Below are 18925 nucleotides of genomic sequence, written 5' to 3'. Positions count from 1 at the left end.
AATTTGTTGAAAAGCTGTAAAAGTCTGTCTGTAACTTCCATCGTGGATGATGATGAGATTGAAGGAATGTGTGAGATGAAAGAAATTATTCAGATAGTTGAGAGAGATGAAATTTTTAATTGTGATAGGGGACTGGAATTCGACAGCAACAAAAGGAAGAGAAGGAAAAATTGTAAGTGAATATGGAATGGCGAAAAGGAATGAAAGAGGAAGCCTCAGGATAGAATTTTGCACAGAACAATTTAATCATTGTTAATACTTTGTTTAAGAATCATGAAAAAGACCCTGATGTTTCAGATTGATTATATAATGGTAAGACAAAGGTTTCAGAACCAGATTTTTAACTGTAAGGCATTTCCAGGGGCAGAAGTGGACACTGACCACAATTTATTGGTTATGAACTGTAGATTAAAACTGAAGAAATAGCAAAAAAATAGGAAATTATATGGAGATAGGATCTGGATAAGTTGAAAGAACCAGAGGTTGTTGACAGTTTCAGAGGGAGCATTAGACAGCTATTGACAACAACATGGAAAAGGAATACAGTAGAAGACGAAGGCATAGGACATGAAATAGTGAAGGCAGCAGAAGAGCAAATAGATAAAAAGACAAGGACTAGTGGAAGTCCTTGGATAAGACAGGCAACATGGAATTTAATTGATGCAAGGAGAAAATATAAATATGGTGCAAATGAAGCAGGTGAAAGGGAATACAAACACCTAAAAAGAGAGACTGATAGGAAATGCAAAATATCTTAGTAGGAATGGCTGCGGGACCGATGTAAGTATTTAGAAGCATATATCACTAGGGGAAAGATCCCACCCACAGGAAAATTAAAGAGGCATTTGGAGAATAGAGAAGTAGCTGTTTGAATATCAAGAGCTCAGATGGAAAACCAGTATCATGCAAAGAAGGGAAAGTTGAAAAGTGGGAGGAGTATATAGCACATCTGTACAAGGGAAATGAATGTGATGGCAGAGTTGTATTACTGGAATACGATGTAGGTGAGTGTGAATAAGAAGATATGATACTGCAAGAAAATTTGATGTGGCAGTGAAAGACCCAAGTCAAAACAAAGTGCCACGAGTTTAAAACATTCTGCCAGAATTAGTGATAGCCTTGGGAGATCCCGCCATGACAAAACTCTTTAACCTGGTGTGTAGCATGTATAAGACATGTAAAATGCTTTAGTAGTTCAAAAAGAATATGGTAATTTCAGTTCCTAAGAAAACAGCTGATGACGGGTGTTAATATTACCAAATTATCAGTTTAATAAGTCATGGTTGCCAACTAGTGACACACATTCTTTACAGAAGAATGGAAAAGCTGGAAGCAGCTCACCTTGGGAACAATCAGTTTGGATTCCAGCAAAATGTAGGAACATGCAAGGCAATACTGACCCTATGACTTATCGTAAAAGATAGGTAAGGAGAGGCAAACCTGTGTTTGCAGTATTTGTAGATTTAGAGAAAGCTTTTTACAATGTTGACTGGAGTACTTTTGTTGAAATTCTGATGTAGTAGGGATAAACTACAGTGAGTGAAAGGCTATTTACAACTTATACAGGAACCAGATGGCAGTTGTGAGAGTCAAGGGGCATGGAAGGGTAGCAGTCATTGAGAAGGGAGTGAATCATGGTCTTGGACTATCCCCAGTGTTATTCAATCTCTGTGTTTCTGAAGAAGAAAAATTTGTTGACATTAAATATGGATTTAAGTGTTAGGAACTCTAGTCTGAAGGTATCCCTCAGGGGCTCAACATTCACTTGCTGAGTACGGGCTTGGTGACCCCGGGGTCCTGAGCTGGGGACTGGTCTGCGCCGCCAGTGTCCTGTCACTGTAACCCCCGGACATGCTTCAGCGACCTCCATACGGCGCGGCAGTGACATGTTGTGTGCTGCGTGGAATGGTAATCTTGGCTTGACCGCCTGGATTGTGAGGAAGGCCAACCTCTATAAAAACCGTCACTCTTTCGGTGTGCTCCGCGCCTAGAAGATGCATGGCTGTTGGGGTGGAACAGTCGCAAGCGGGCAACCTCTGGGGCACCTGCCGCACCACAGTTGTATAAGGCTTATTCAGGCACGCGGGACTCTGAGCGGACTTTTAGTTCCCTAGCTGCTCGTGGGACCGCAATGGACCCTTCGACCTCTACATTTCCCCCTACCAGTGGCTTGGGTGGGCCACTGGTAGGGAAACACACCCCATCGAAAAAGCAGCTACGCGCTGCGAGTCCTCCAGCGCCTGGTGTTGCTAGAGATTTAACAGAATGTAGTAACGGAGCACATGCTGATAATCAGAATGTGTTTTTGATTATTAAAAGGAAGGAGGGTAGCTTTGAGAGGGTTTCTCCCTTTTACATCCACAAGATCTTGAGGGAATTGCAGGAACACTGAAATCTGTAAAGCGACTGCGCAATGGGACTCTGTTAGTTGAGACTTCTAGTTCCCATCAAGTCGCTGCCCTTCGGAAAGCAACCTGTCTAGGAGAGTACGCTATCGAGACCGAGCTCCACTCCACTTTGAATTATAGTAAGGGTGTTGTGACGTGTAGGGACTTGGTGGATATCCTCATAGACGTGTTAAAATCTGAGTGGGCTGACGAAGGAATTGTTGACGTGCAGCATATTATGAAACGAGTCGATGGGGGACCTCGACAAATCTGACTCGTTTATTCTCACGTTCAGTTGCCCGAGACTCCCAGAGCATGTTAAAGCGGGGTTCTTACGTTTGCCAGTACGGCCATATTTCCCCAACCCAATGCGCTGTTTTAAATGTCAGCGCTTTGGGCATACTACGTTGGGGTGCAATGGGATAGCCACTTGTGGTAAATGTGGTCAGCCTGCCCATGACGGAGCCGATTGTTCATCGCCTGTGAAGTGCGTGAATTGCTCTGGGAGTCACCCTGTCTGGAGCCGGATCTGCCCCATCTATCTCGAAGAACGGAAGGTACGGGAGATTAAAACATCTAAGCGCATCCCCTATGATGAGGCCAAGAAGCTCTTTAAGGCCATGCAACCTCCTGTGTTTTCAACATTTTCGCTTCCACTCTCAAAAAACCGGTACAACTGGCCACTGTTGCTACGCAAACGGAGGTTGCTAGTGTTAGCACTAATACCTGCGCTTGCCAGTGCACTTGTGCTGCTGCAGTTGTTTTGCAATCTGCAGCTCTCCCCGCTACATCGGACAAGGCCGTGGTTGCTGACATTGAGGTACTTCCTGCCTCTCCCCTTATGGCACCTTCTGCCCAGCTGAGTAAACCTCTAACTGTTGACAAGGCTCTGCATTCCAAGCCCCCCAAGACAAAGCCTCAGAAGGTGAAGGTTCTGCCACCTGAGGAGACTAGTCAGCGTTGGTCCGATGACGAGGCCATCGTACTGTCTGACATCTCCCGTGGGTCGTCATCGGAGATTATGGACATTGATGTCGACCGGGGGCGATCTTCTCGCCCCAGGAATAAATCTCCGGCCAGTACGGTCTCTCCTCCAAAGCACAGAGGCAGGGTGAAAGTTCAGCCACCCTGATCACTGGCTCCCATATTACAGTGGAACCTGAATGGGTTCAGGATGCATGTGGCCGAATTACAACTCCTTATACGAGAGTGCCCCTTGTGCTTATGTCTCCAAGAGACACATTTTCGGGCCACTGATGCTCCTATACTGTATATCGAAAAGATGATCTGACGGGGGAAAGGGCAAAGGGTGGTGTTGCGGTTTTTGTCCGTGACATGCACCCCTCATCTGAGCTCCCTCTTGTCACCGACTTGCAAGCAGTTGCAGTTGACATTCTTGTGGGTCGGAGGCTCACAGTCTGTTCAGTTTATTTACCGCCTCCGGATGCGATAGACTCTGAGGCTCTCACGGACCTTATTAGCCAACTCCCCCGCCCATTTCTTCTTCTGGGGGACTTCAACGCTCATAATGTCTTATGGGGCTCTCCGACTACTTGCCCCAGGTGTCACATTCTGGAAAGCCTCATGATGTCTGAAGAACTGTGCCTCCTCAACTCTGGTGCACCCACTCATTTCTGTACTGCTTCCGGGTCGTAATCGGCTATTGACCTTTCCTTTTGCTCTCCAGCACTCGCGGATTCTGCTCTGTGGGAGGCTGCAGCTGACCTCCATTCTAGTGACCACTTCCCCCTTTGGATTCGCCTCCTGGATGAGGCTGTGGCATTACCAGTGCCGCCCCGGTGGCACCTCTGCAGAGCTGACTGGACACTTTTCAGCCAACTGGCTGTTTTGGAACATCGTGCCAACGTCCACGAATGGGTAGACCATATTCCAGCCGTGATCTCCCATGCTGCTGAATTGTCAATCCCACAGTCATCCCAAGAGGCGTCCTGTCCCTTGGTGGACCACTGAGTGCCGCTCAGCCATCCGAGCCCGCCGTGCAGCTCTGCGCCGCTTCAAGTGCCGTCCCTCAGCTGACAATCTTGCGGCCTTTCAGGTGGCAGAGCGCGGCGAGTGATTAAAGAGAGCAAACGACGGTCATGGCAATCGTTCTTGAACTCCATCTCTCGCTCCACTAGTTCTACGAAAGTATGGGAAGCCATCAGGAGGATTTCCGGGAAACTCAGCCAGCTACCTGTCACGGCATTGCTGCATCAGGGATGTCTCCTCACGGTGCCGAGAGACATTGCCCAGACACTGGCCATGCATTTTGCGGACTCTACCGCCACTATTAACTGTGATCCAGATTTCTGCCGCTACCGCACTGCCATCGAAAGGGGTCACTTGGACTTCCGGTTTCTAAATTCTGAACCCTATAACTGCCCCTTCACAATGTGGGAACTGGATTCTGCGCTGTCTGTGGCTCATGATACTGCACCTGGTCATGATCAAATCCGGTACAGCATGCTGTGGCACTTGTTGCTGCCATCCAAGGAAGTTCTCCTGAACTGTTTCAATATGATATGGTTATCCGGCACGTACCCTGACTCGTGGAGGGAGGCGATTTTGATTCCCCTCCTCAAACCAGCGAAGTACCGAACGCATCCCAGTAGTTATCGGAGTATTGCTTTGACGAGCTGTGTTGGGAAGACGTTGGAACGCATGGTCAACCGCCGCCTCGTTTGCCTGCTCGAAACCAGGTAGCTCCTTAGCCCCTCTCAGTGTGGCTTTCGGAGATGTCGTTCCACTATAGACAACTTGACCCTGCTTGAGGCCGCCATCCAGCAGGCCTTCCTACATAACCAGCGTTATCTAGGGGTCTTCTTTGACATTAATAATGCGTATGACACTACTTGGCGCTGCCTTATCCTCAATCAACTCCATGAGTGGGGCTTTCGTGGCCGTCTCCCCATCTTCATTCGGTCCTTTCTTTCTCACCGCCTCTTTCGGTATCGGGTTGGTAATGTGCTATCTGATTTGTACGTGCAGGAGAATGGTGTTCCTCAGGGCAGCGTTTTAAGTGTCACCCTCTTTGCTGTCGCTATTAACAGTATCGCGTCCACTATCCGGAGTCCTGCCCAATGCTCCTTGTTTGTGGACGATTTTGCTGTTTTCTGTTCTTCCTCCAGTCTTGTCACTGCTAGTCGGCAGTTGCAGCTTACGATAAAGTGCTTAGAGGCATGGACTGCAAAGACGGGTTTTACCTTTTCTGCAGACAAATCTGTGTGTGTTCATTTTAATCGTTCTCGGCGTCTTTTTACCTCCCCTGAATTGCGTCTGAGGGACACCGTTCTTCCTTTTAGAGACACTGTGAAGTTCCTGGGCCTCACTTTTGATTCCAAGTTGTCGTGGTTGCCTCACCTTAAAGACTTCAAGGTGCGGGCCCTGAAGGCACTGAATATTTTGAAGTGTCTGAGCCATCGGTCCTGGGGAGCAGATCGGGCGCGTCTGCTGCAGTTTTATAGGGCTTTCGTCCGATCGCGTCTTGACTATGCTTTCACCGTGTATGGGTCAGCAAGGCCTTCGTATCTGAAGATCCTTGACGCAGTACACCATGAGGGTATCAGGCTGGCCACTGGTGCCTTCCGTACCAGTCCCATCCCTAGCCTGTGTGCTGAGGCAGGGGACCGCTGCTTGCCATCCAGCGGAAACTCCTCATGGTGCGAAGGTTGTGTCATTTCCTTGCCTGTCCTACCTCCCCTGCGTACCCTACTGTTGCCCGACCGCCTATGGAACGTCTCTTTTCCAGTCGTCCCAGGGCAACGAGACCATTTGGGATTCGTGCCAAGCATTTCCTTGAGTCCCTTGGTGTGGAGCGTGTGGCCCCCCAACGACAAGGTTTTACTCACCTGCCTCCCTGGTTGCTCCAGAGGCCCAGCATCCTTCTAGACTTGTCAGAGAACCGGAGGAACTGCACTCCGGCGTTTGTTTTTACCTCCTTTATGATATTTTAAACCAGCATCCGGACCATGTACCTGTATTCACAGATGGCTCTAAACAGGGGGACTATGTTGGTTGTGCTGTTGTTTTCCCTGATCGAGTCGTCAAGTTACGGCTTCCTGCGGCGTTTACCATCCTCGATGCCGAATTGTTTGCAATCTTGCGAGCATTGGAGCAGATGAGATGTGTTCCCAGTCTTAAGTTCCTCATCTGTTCTGACTCCCTGAGTGCCCTTCAGACCATGCAACACTTGTACCCAGCGGATACGGTCGTCCAGAACATCCATGATGCCCTACTCCACCTGCAACGGCAGGGGAAGGAGGTTTCTTTCTGCTGGGTGCCGGGGCACGTGGGTATTAGGGGAAACGAACTGGCGGATGTAGCTGCCAAAGATGCATGTTCCCTCCCTCGCGTTGTTGAATGTGCCGTCCCCCTCCATGCTGTAACCTCCCTTTTGCGTTTTCGTGTTACGCATCAATGGGAAGAGGAGTGGCTGGCAGTTTCTGACAATAAGCTGCATCTGGTAAAGGCCACTACGCGACCATGGCGTACGTCCTACCAGTCATACAGGCGGGATGAGGTTCTCCTCACTCGCCTCCGCATTGGGCACAGTCCCTTAACGCATGGTTTTTTACTCCGGCGGGAGGACCCCCCAATCTGCAGTGCTTGTGGCGTCCAGATTACTGTCCGCCACATTTTCCTTGACTGTCTTTTATTCTCTGACCAGAGGGTGGTGGTTTCTTTGCCACCGGATTTGCCCTCTATTTTTGCAAGACTACGCAGCGACTGTGGTTAAGGTCTTACGGTTTTGTGTCCTGTCCAATCTGTTACCTCGGATTTTAGGGAGAGGGTTTTAATGTGCTGCTGGGTGACTGGCTCACCCAGGTTTTAGGTAAGAGGTCTGCCAGTCACGATTACCTCCTTGTTTCCCTTCGGTTTCTGTTCTCTTTTCCTTGTGTTTCCTTTCCTTTTTTAGTGTGTTTCTTCTCCTCTTGTTTTGCCTCTGTGTGTGAGCATTTGGAACTGCGTCAGGCCTGTGTCTTTTAACCGTTCTCCTTGTTCGGTGTCCGTCTTCGTCCCTTCACCGCATGTGTTCCTGTTTCTATGCGTTTGGGCGCTGATGACCACGCTGTTTAGTGCCCGTAGCCTTGGAAGTGAACATGGATGATGAAAACTTAGACGAAAAGAAAATGGAAACTGTTGAAATGTGGTGCCACAGAAGGATGCTGAAGATTAGAGAGGGAGACCAAGATATGAATACAGAAAGCAGATTAAGAAGGATGTAGGTTGCAGTAGTTATTCAGAGGTGAAGAGGCCTGCACAGGATAGAGTAGCATGGAGAGCTGCGTCAAACCATTCATCAGATTGAAGAAGAAGAAGAAGAAATACCTGTACTATTTAGTGAGATAACTTTACTTCCGAATTATTTACATTTGATGTTTACTTTCCAGTGCCATTCTACTTTTACCTGCAATGTTTTTGGCAAAAGTAAGTCCAATCCTCACCTTTGGTTCTGACTTCACCATTTTTCCAAATTTTCACAGTAGCATCAATCATTTGGATGAAGACATGTTAGGTTGCATGCTGTCTGCAAATAGATAGATTCTCAATAGACTCATTCTGCGACTAAGGAAGTGATGACCATGTAGTTTGGTCCTGCAATCCACATATGACCAACCAGCCTAACATTAATTAATAACTTTCTAGTTTTCACTAATATTTCTGATCTGGCACATCCAAATTTTACATGTACATGAGTCCATCCTTCTTCCTTTCTTCATTTTCCATTAGAGTTAATTATTTTAATTCCTCTGTCCAGGCTGTCATTTTCCCCACATTGTTGACATTGACTGTTGGAGGCTCCTTTACCTCAAATGTCATGAAGCTGTCATGGCTACCACGTCTAAAGGATCAGAACGTCAGGTTTCTTTAGGCATGAAATGTCTTGAAGTGGCATTGTCTCAGCTCATGTGGAGTAGGCAGGGCACATTTGCTCCAATTTTATTAAGGTTTAGTATTGTTCCTTGTAGATTTCACCACAGTACACATTTTGCAAAATTATTTTTGAAATCTTTTATCCTTGAATCTTTAAGTATCCCAACTGGTGCTGTATTGATGCCTAAGTACTAAATGGCAATTTGTTGTTTATCCTAATGAGCTGTGAGTCAAGCTGAATGTCTATTAATTACGGAGTACATGTTTGTTTGCTTTCCTTGAGGTTTACCTCCAGAGACATTATCAGATTGTTTTTCTGCCCAGAAGCCTATAGAAAAACAACACTGAAATCACCACATACCATTAATAGTTTCTTTAATCTCACAGGTAGTGAAACTTAGGATCAAGATGCCTAATAAACAGCTCAGAATTTTCCAGTTGGTTTCTGTATACAGTAACATTTATAAAAGACATATTGTTTTGTGAATTGTCTCTATTTGGTATGATTTGTCCTCTTTTCGACAATATGTGCATATGTTGTTGTGTGTGTGTGTGTGTGTGTGTGTGTGTGTGTGTGTGTGTGTGTGTGTGTGTGTTGGTTTATTTTTGTAATCCCAAATTCACAACCTGGGGTGTAATTCTAATAAAAAAAAAAAAACAGACATGAAGCACATAGAAGCAAGGAAGTGTTGTTGAATAATAATCTCTTTGTGATTTCATTGTTTTCCATGTAATACTTTCGATGAATTTAAGCTAGTATAAGAAAATAACCATTTATTTAACATAAGATTTGTTTCTCATTACAGGATTATCAGAGGACGTTTATCACTCGTAATGGGCTTGTATTTAACTGTATTGCAGGATCATATGTTGTTGCAATAATTGTAACAGCCTGCACATGTAAGTATAATATGAAAAAAAAAATTATTAAGCCATCAGGGTGTATTTTTGTAATGCTGAAGGTGTAAGGGCCGGGGGGAGAGGGAGAGGGAGAGGGAGAGGGAGAGGGAGAGGGAGAGGGAGAGGGAGAGGGAGAGGGAGAGGGAGAGGGAGAGGGACCCCTCATTACCCTGTAAACAGTGTGCTGGGAAGTAGGAAACAAGTAGCTGTATTAACAACTTCGTGCTTCTAGTTTATGTTAAGTAGAGGCGATTCTTATTTGCTGTAAGTGTGTTTCACCACAAGAGGGATCCACCAGTTCATTGCATAAGCACCTTTCTGAATTAACGTTGATAACTAAGATCTGTAAGTGCCTCTAGAAAATTGAAAGACTTCGTCAACAAAGTATTTTGTAACTGTAAATACCCAGAACTGTAATGAGATGATGGATGTTTGACTATACTATGTGTTATGTTGATTCATAGTTCCAGATCATTTGTTTTGGATTGGTAGTCTTGCAGTGTTGCAGGTGTTTATCATTTGTCTGTCACTTAATGTGTTAATCCTGCACTAAATTCACTGACTGAAAAAAACGGCAACACCAAAAAAATGGTTAATGTAGAGTAATGGAATTTTGGGAATAAATTTGTCATATTTAAGTGATAACATTGCTCACAACTGGTTGAATCACCAAATTGATGTACAGATTTGCAGTCAGGGTGTGTATAGGATAACCACAAAGTGCTCTTGCTGTCGTATGACATCACATCCCAGGCTATAACGCTTGATGTATGTCCAATGTGTCTAGATTGCAGACAGGTTGGTTTGGGTCCTCAACTGACCTCCTCCTAATGAACACAGTGCTATCACTGGCACCAAAGTAGAATCAGGTTTCATCAGAAAACACAACAGATCTCCACCCTGCCCTCCAATGAGCTCTCACTTAACACCGCTGAAGTCGCAAATGGCACTGGTTTGGGGTCAGTGGAATACGTGCTACAGGACATCTGGTGAGAGCTGTCCTTGAAGTAATCGATTTGCAACAGTTCATTATGTCATAGTGGTGCCAACTAATGCTCAAATTGCTGCTGCAGATGCAGTATGATGCACCAGAGCCATACGCTGTACACAATGGTCTTCACTCTTAATAGTACCACATGGCCGTCCGTAGCCCCATCTTCATGTGATAGTACATTCCCATGACCATTGCTACCAGCAGTCATGTACAATAGCTACATTCCTGCCAAGTCTTTCTGCAGTATCACAGAAGGAACATCCATCTTTTGTAGCCCTACTTCTTGACCTCGTTCAAACTCGGTGCGCTGTTGATAATAGTGCTTAAAGACATTCTTGGTTAACATCAGTTCACCACATCTAATTTCATGACCATTACAGCATTTATTTAAAGCAAACCTGATTTGCATCCTCATAGTGGCACTACTACTGTCACTCTTTGCGACTGCCATGAAATTTGAATAGGTGTCGTCTTTCAGACATATAAAAATGCCCACCAACTTGTTTATATCACACAATTCCTTCTTGGCAGTGTGATTCTTTCAGTCAGTGTATATTTTTGAAATTTGGCAGCTTAAAAGAAAGATGTTATCTTGAACATTGGAAAAAAAATGAAAATTTTGTTGTCATATTTGACAGTCCATGATAATATTTTCCTTTGTGATTTATAGTTGCAGCAAAAACAGTAAGACAATAAGACTAATCAGTAATATTTATGCCAGAAGGATGAAGGTTTGTTTTCAGCAAAGTGTACATTATTATGAAAATTCCTGAAAGAATATGAAGTTGTAGGGTCAAGTCTCATGGTTTTAATATGTCGGGGAGTCATGAACAATAGTAGTAATATTGTCATATTTCAAAGTAAGCAGTTTTAATTTTGTAATTATTTGTATACTAGAAAAGATGGACAGCTTCATTGAAATAACTCCTCATTTTTTCAGCAGTGACATTGGTCAAAATCTTAAAGGGAATTCAGCACTGAGACACTAACAATCACCTGAATGCCAGTTATGACTCAGTTGGCCTAATTTCCAGTTTCAACAATTGGTGATTTGAGTCAACTAATTAATTGAAGTATTCCACAACTTAAGACTGAAACAGCAATAATTAGCATGTCTGTTCATGCTTATCTGATGGCTTGTCATCAGTTTAAAATTTTTCTACAGTTATCTGTATGTCTGTGTAAAGGATGTTTTCTGCCAGAAGTATTGCACCTAAAAAATTGTTTTTGAGGATGTGTCAATCAGGATTCCTGCAAGTGTCCTTAGAAAAGTGTCAGTCACTGTTGTAATTTAATATTAATGACTAAAACTGAAGCAGCTATAGTTGTAAGAAAAAATGGCAGATGAAAAGTACCACAGGTTGTACTGCACCATTATTATAGTTGCCTGCATTCCAGTAAATGACAGAATAACTCACCTGGGAGAAAATAATATATCACTTGATATTCTTAGAACTTACTTTCTCAAGTTTTCATTTTTTTGTGCTCTTTCTCACTTACAAAATATATTTTGGTAATTTAATTTCTGTTCAATTTTAGTTCCATACTCCATGTCCATATCACATGGTTTTTCATTTGTAGATATAAAAGACTGATCCACTGTTGAGAATACCAGAGAAGGAAAGTTGCTACTCACCATATAGCGGAGATGCTGAGTCGCGATAAGCACAACAAAAAGATTCACACAGTTATAGCTTTCGGCCATTAAGACCTTTTGTGAATCTTTTTGTTGTGCCTATCGTGACTCGGCATCTCCACTATATGGTGATTAGCAACTATCCTTCTCTGGTATTGTTACAATCCATCATGGGTTTTCCATTGTTTGATTCACTGTTGATATTCATGAAGATTCAGGAGAATACAGCACAACCACTACTGGTCTCAAAACATAACTTTTTGAATCACACTAACAGCTTTAAATCAGTGTGGGTTGCTTCATAAGTGCTCTGCAGGACAAAAATGTTATTTTATCATGATCACACAAGGTAATATAAAAATTATCGGTTTCAGCTGACTATAGCCATCTTATGATGTGACAGTATTATACTTATCATTAAAATGTGATAAATTGAAAAGCAAGATACCATATACTACAAAACATCACTTACACACATTTCAATACACTGAGACAAACAGGTACAGCTACTTCAGCTGTTTGTGTATACATTTTCATTTACTTTCTATGAGACACTTCATGCTGTGTGACTAATTGTACTTGAAGTAAAATAATACTTCATGTGCTTTGTTACCACATTTAATGGTCTATTCACAGATGAAGTGCAGGAATAATGATTATTGGTATGCTTGTGTGTGACCCTCTCTTATGATATCTGCCACTGCTGTTGGGCAAGCATCTCCATGATGCTCTTGCACTCACTAAATGAACATGGTGAAACTTGCAGATCATTTTGGGTACTATCTATCCCCTCTACTAATCCTAATGAGCAATACTTGAAAATCAACTCAACTGAGTTTTTGCTAAACTATTTCTTTCATAGGCGAGTTACATCTTCTTAGGATTCTTCCAACAAATCTGTCTGATCTCTGGCTTTGCTATGACTATTACTATGTGGTCCAGAATCCAGATCCATACTCCTGGTTATTTTACAGTTGTGATTGTGTTTCAAGTGATTGACTGACTGTTGTGCATCAAACAGTAATAGATCTGCCCCTATTTATGCACAGTATCATAAATTTGTTTATTTTGATTCAGGGGGGTGTATTCTGGCTTCCTGCGTGAAACTGTCAGCCAGGGCTGGCTGTCTGTCTGTGGGAGATATGGTGACAGATTGAACATAGTTACTAGCAACAGTCTCAAAGTAGTAATGGTTTTGGTGCAGAAAGTGCTGTGTTTCTAGAGAAACCTGAATTGTCAGTGAAATGGCCTATAAAACACTAGATGTTAAGATTCAGTGTTTTATGAAAATACTAATTCTATTCTGGATTCAGCCACATTAGTTACAGATAAATAAAATGAGGACTTCAGGAAACTACTATTAATTTTAAGGTCTATGCCCATGTCATGTCTTACAGAAGTGTACTAAACATAATATGGTTGAGAATGACATACAGGCTGTTTTGTCGCAGCATTTCACATAAGGGCAGATTTGCTGTGTTACAACATCATTGGAGGGTAGAGGTAGGTGGCTAAATTCTGTCCTGAGTAACTGTAGCACCATGAAAAAAGGAATACCATTGCATTTCTGGTGAGTCTCGTAAGGAGCACCTTTTTTTTCTTTGAATTGTCGTGAAATACACAGAGACTACAAACTGTAAAAAAATAATTCTCTGATTAATTTTGGTCAGGCCCAGTCATGGTTTCCATACAGGGGAAGACTGTGAAATTTACCTATTGGAACTAACCTAGACCTTGAGCCTATGCTACACACCAGTCTGTCACTACAACCAAGATTTCAGGGGCTGCAATATGACACTCTAGCCAAAAGTTAAGATCTTAGCATATTTGTCCACAAACATCACACTTCCTGGCACTTTGTCACAACAAATCATACTAAAAGACACATTTTGAAGAAATCTTTAATGCTATGTATGTAATCTTTGTTGCATACTTAATGTTTTTCGAGTATTCAGTTGTAAATTGGAGAGGTTTTATGTCTTGTGTGGATCCAATCCACAACATTTATGACTTTGTTCAACAAAACTGTTTCCCTGATGTCACAGTTCTTGTGCTGCGATTGTGTTTGGATGAATGAATACATAAATAAATACTGAATTACTATTGAATAAAGACAGTGATGTAGAAAACAATCTTGAGAGAGAGAGAGAGAGAGAGAGAGAGAGAGAGAGAGAGAGAGAGAGAGAGAGAGAGCACTCTTATATGTACATAACATCTAATATTACATAACATACTTTTATTAAATTAATAAGAAAGTCCCAGAATATCTTAGGAAATGGAAAGATGAATAAAAGTAAATTGGAGAAAGCGGAACTTAATCCACAAACTTCGACACTATAAGTTCACATCTGCATCCGCTACATTACCGTAAATTTCTGTGTGTATGTACGTGTCTTGTGTTATATCTCCCTCTAATTGTCAATATATCATTAAATGTATTATAATAAATCGACCAAGAACTGTGTGTTTTTAATACATCTTCAGTGCACCATTGCCTTGAAATGGCATACTTTTACAACTCTCAAGTTGTTTGAAAACAGTGAAATACGAAAATTCATTTACCACCAATATGATGATTCTCATCATTTTGATGTGACAAATTGTACTAATAATGAGATGTTTTTGAGAGGTCGTTAATGTGCTCGTGCTTTGAAAGAGCGTCCGTCCATAGGATGTAAGTCGTAACATAAAACCTGCCCAAGATGGGCTTCAAATGTTTAGGATGAACTCCGATATTGTGTCTCCCATGTTCTGCTTGTGACAGACATGACATAGGACAGCTAGGCTGAAGGAACTGAGCATTTAGAAGGCTCGTAAGAGCTGTAATCTGTAGAAGCGATGTTCCAAAGCCTCTGCTACATAGACCTTAACTGCCATTTCAAGGTGCAGCTTAGCTACTTACCTTTGAAAAACAACAGCCATTATCAGCAGCTCCAAACACATTGACTGTCACTATGTAAATTTAATGGGGAAGATTCAAAATGTGTCCAGATAATCCATTATTGAAAAATGTATTTAAATATATATTGTGGGGTGTCTCCACCTCAGAGCTTTTAATTATGAGCTGCGCCTGATCTTGATTCAGTTTAGCAGTCAGTATGTTTCTTAGGTCACTAAATGGACTGATGACTGGCAGCACATATTTCACAGCTTGTGCAGGGTGATATGAAAGTAACTGTGCAGCTATCCTCACATTTTGGTGCATGCATCCAGTAATATTCAGCTGCACCTCTTAAATATGCAATACAAATGAAAGATTGCCCTTCTGATGATCCAGCATATGTCGTATTAACTTTTTCGTCATGATTGTGCCATCTGGCAAAATGAGTCCTTTGTCATGTGTGAGGTTTCTTGGCAATTTCAGCCAAGCTACATTACAGAACACCCATAATATAATGCCGAAATTAGAAGTGATGACAGCTTGCTTCTAAATATTGTATTTAATTATTCAGTATGTCCCAGTGTACATGTGGCTTTCAGCACATTGAATTAACTGTTAGGATTAGTTACACCATGGTGACAAAAGTTACGGGAAAGTGATATGCACAAATGTAGATGGCGGTAGTATCACATACGCAGGGTATAAAAGGGCAGTGCCATGTTAGAGCTATCATTTGTTCTTAGGTGATTCATGTGAAAAGGTTTCAGACATGATTATGGCCACATGGTGGGAAATAACAGGCTTTGAACATGGAATGGCAGTTGGGGCAACAAATGTATCCATTAGGACAGTACAGCAAAATTGGGTGTTAATGGGCTGTGGCAGCAGACAACCAACACGAGTTCCTTTGCTAACAGCATGATATTGGCTGCAGCACCTCTCCTGGGCTCATCCTATTGGTTGGACCCAAGGTGACTGGAAAACCATGGCCTGGTTAGATTAGTTGTGATTTCAGTAGGTAAGAGTAGGGTTAAAGTGTGTGCTGACCCTCTGAAGCCCTGGGCCCAAGTTGTCACGAAGGCACTGTGCAAGCCGATGGTAGCCCCTAATGGTGAGGGCTGTGTTTACATGGAATGGATTTAGTCTTCTGTACCAACTGAACTGATCATTGGCTGGAAATTGTTACATTCAGTTACTTGGAGACAATTTGCAGCCATTCATGGACTTCATGATCCCAATCAATCATGGAATTTTTATTAATGACAATGTGCCATGTTACCAGGCCACAGTTTTTTGTAATTGGCTTGAAGAACATTCAGGACAATTTGAGTGGATGGTTTGGCTAGCCATTGAACATTGATGGGACATAATCAAGAGGTCACTTCGGACACACAATCCTGCACTGGCAACTCTTTCGCGATTATGGATAGCTATGGAGGCAGCATGGCTCAATATTTCTGCAGAGGACATCCAAGGACTTCTTGAGTCATGCCATGTCAAGTTGCTGCATTAAACCTGGCAGGAGGTGGTCTAACACTGCATTAGGATGTATCCCATGACTTTTGTCATCTCAGTTTATCTCCAAAGGCAAGAACAGTGACAATTATTTTGGAGGTCAAACAAGAAACTGTCAGCTGGCTGCAAAAGAAATAGTAGATCATGACTCAACTACTGCAATTTTCAAAAGAAGTCTCAGATTTCTATCTCCTAAGTGACAGAGTAAATTGTTAGGTTAAGAGTATACTTTTCCAAATAACATTTAAAGTAACATTACATAATGACTTTCATATTGCTCTGGTAATAATTATAAGCAATAAAAATGTGTAACTGTGTGAGATGGCAAAACTTGCTGTTCAACATACTGCTAATTTGAGTAGCCTCATTCTACATCTATACTCTGAAAACCACTGTGAAGTGCATGGCAGAGGGGTACATCCCATTCTACCAGTTACTAAGGTTTCTTCCCATTCCATTCTGTCATTAACTATGCTATTATACATTTCCAGCTTGAGTAATTAGAATGGTAGTTGTTTTAAAGTGTACCAGAGGTAAAAGGTGTAATTATTTATAATCAGTAAAAATAGTACATTGAAGAACAATATCACATTCACTGCTAAGTGTGACATTGAACTAGTTCATGAACTGCTGTGTCACTAGTGACACCAGTGGTGCCGGCAAGTGGTAACATACACACATCAAAAAGAGTTTTGCATCACCTCGGTTCAGAGAGTTCCTTGGAATAAAGATCAACATACACATCATTTCCGCCCTTTTTATTGCTCATGAAAACCACACATTGCATGTTGTACCACCATACAGTGAAACCGTCAGAGGTGGTGGTACAGATTGCTGTACACAGCAGTACCTCTAATACCCAGTAGCATGTCCTCTTGCATTGATACATGCCTGTATTCATTGTGGCGTACTATCCACAAGTTCATCAAGGTACCATTGGTTCAGATTGTCCCACTCCTCAATGGTGATTCAGCGTAGATGCCTCAAAGTGGTTGGTGGGTCACGTCGTCTATAAACAGCGCTTTTTAATCTATCCCAGGCACGTTCAATGCGGTTCGTCTCTGGAGAACATGCTGGCCACTCCAGTCGAACAATGTTGTTATCCTGAAGGAAGTCATTCACAAGATGTGGACCATGGGGGTTTGAATTGTTGTCCATGAAGATGAATGCCTTGCCAATATGGTTGCACTATCAGTCATAGGATGGCATTCACGTATTGCAGCCATTACGGCACCTTCCGTGACCACCAGCAGTGTACGTTGACCCCACATAATGCGACCCCAGAACAGCAGGGAACATCCACCTTGCTCCACTTGCTGGACAGTGTGTGTAAGGTGATTGTCTGGTTTAAGGCATATGCGATACTCATCGGTGAAGAGAACAAGATGCCAATCCTGAGTGGTCCATTCTGCATGTTGTTGGGCCCATCTGTACCGTGCTGCATGGTGTCGTGGTTGCAAAGATGGATCTCGCCACGAATGTCGGGACGGAAGTTGCGCATCATGCAACCTGTTACGCACAGTTTGAGTCATAACATGACATCCTGTGGCTGTGCAAAACGCATTATTTAACACGGTGCTGTTGCTTTCAGGGTTTCTCCGAGCCTTTATTGATAGGTAGCTTACATACACTGCAGTAGTAGCCCTCAGGTGGCGTGAGCAAGGTATGTCATCAACAGTTCCCATCTCTCTGTATCTCCCCCATGTCCAAACAACATCGCTTTGGTTCACTCCGACATGTCTGGACACTTTCCTTGTTAAGAGCCTTTCCTGGCACAAAGTAACAATGCGGACATTATCGAACTGCAGTATTGACCGTCTGTGTAACTCCTTCCTGGTGGAATGACTGGAACTGCTCAAGCATGGTTGTTTACATCTTTGGGCATGTTTAGTGACATCTCTGATCATCCAAAGGGACGGTGTCTGTGATACAATATCCACAGTTAGAGTCTATCTTAAGAAGTTCTGGGAACCGGGGTGATGCGAAACTTTTCTTAATGTGTGTATTAGTTGGGAGTAGCTATGTGTTAAATTTCTACCTACCTAGATTTTGAGCATCAATTGCAAGTTCTTGCACAACATGTTCATCATATTGCAGATCTTACTGCATTTTTCTAACATTTTCTGGTGTTGCAACTTCTTTGTCCACAATATCATCATACACAAACAGCTCTGCAGATTGTTTTATAGCACTGTTGTTCTGTAGTTGTGTAGCTATGTTTGTACTTCCATATGTCTCATGTTGTGACCAGTAGTGAATTACCACCACATAGTGTGATGACAACAACAAGCCAAAAACAGTAATGTGTATATTACGATGTGCACTAATGCCTCAATTAAACATTTGTTAATTTAGGTGATATATCACAGTTTCTTCATCTGACAATATGTTGGTGCTTTCTCTACAGTAGATCAATATATATCATGGTACATTTTGTAGTGTCTTAAGTTGTCAAGAGCACTCTGTTAGACTTTCCTCCCTATACTGCCACAGGATTTTCCTCTTTGTACACTCAATTCCACCATCATTTTCAGTAATTGGCACATCTACATACAATTTAATTTATTATAATTTACCGTTATAATATAAATTAGTCTTGGCAGGATGGACTGAATCCTGCCATCATGTCTTCTCTCCTGGTTCTCATACTCCAGTTTACTAGGGTGGCTAAATTTACAAAATCCAAATATGGGACACAAATTATAAGTTGAAATGAACAACATTTTGTGGCAACTTTT

General features: G+C 42.6%; 1 protein-coding gene across 1 annotated transcript in view; it reads left to right on the top strand.

Annotated features, from left to right (window-relative positions):
• Nucleotides 1-18925, top strand: part of LOC126299550 (ATP-binding cassette sub-family G member 5) — a 115458-nt gene that overhangs the window by 73633 nt on the left and 22900 nt on the right. Inside the window, exon 8 of the mRNA XM_049991544.1 lies at nt 9068-9161. Within this exon, the coding sequence (XP_049847501.1) occupies nt 9068-9161 (94 nt within the window). The remainder of the gene's footprint in view (nt 1-9067; nt 9162-18925) is intronic.

The sequence above is a fragment of the Schistocerca gregaria genome, chromosome X, assembly GCF_023897955.1.
Source record: "Schistocerca gregaria isolate iqSchGreg1 chromosome X, iqSchGreg1.2, whole genome shotgun sequence".
Taxonomy (NCBI): domain Eukaryota; kingdom Metazoa; phylum Arthropoda; class Insecta; order Orthoptera; family Acrididae; genus Schistocerca; species Schistocerca gregaria.
The sequence above is the reverse complement of the archived record's forward strand: the minus strand, read 5'-3'. Positions and strand labels throughout refer to the sequence as shown.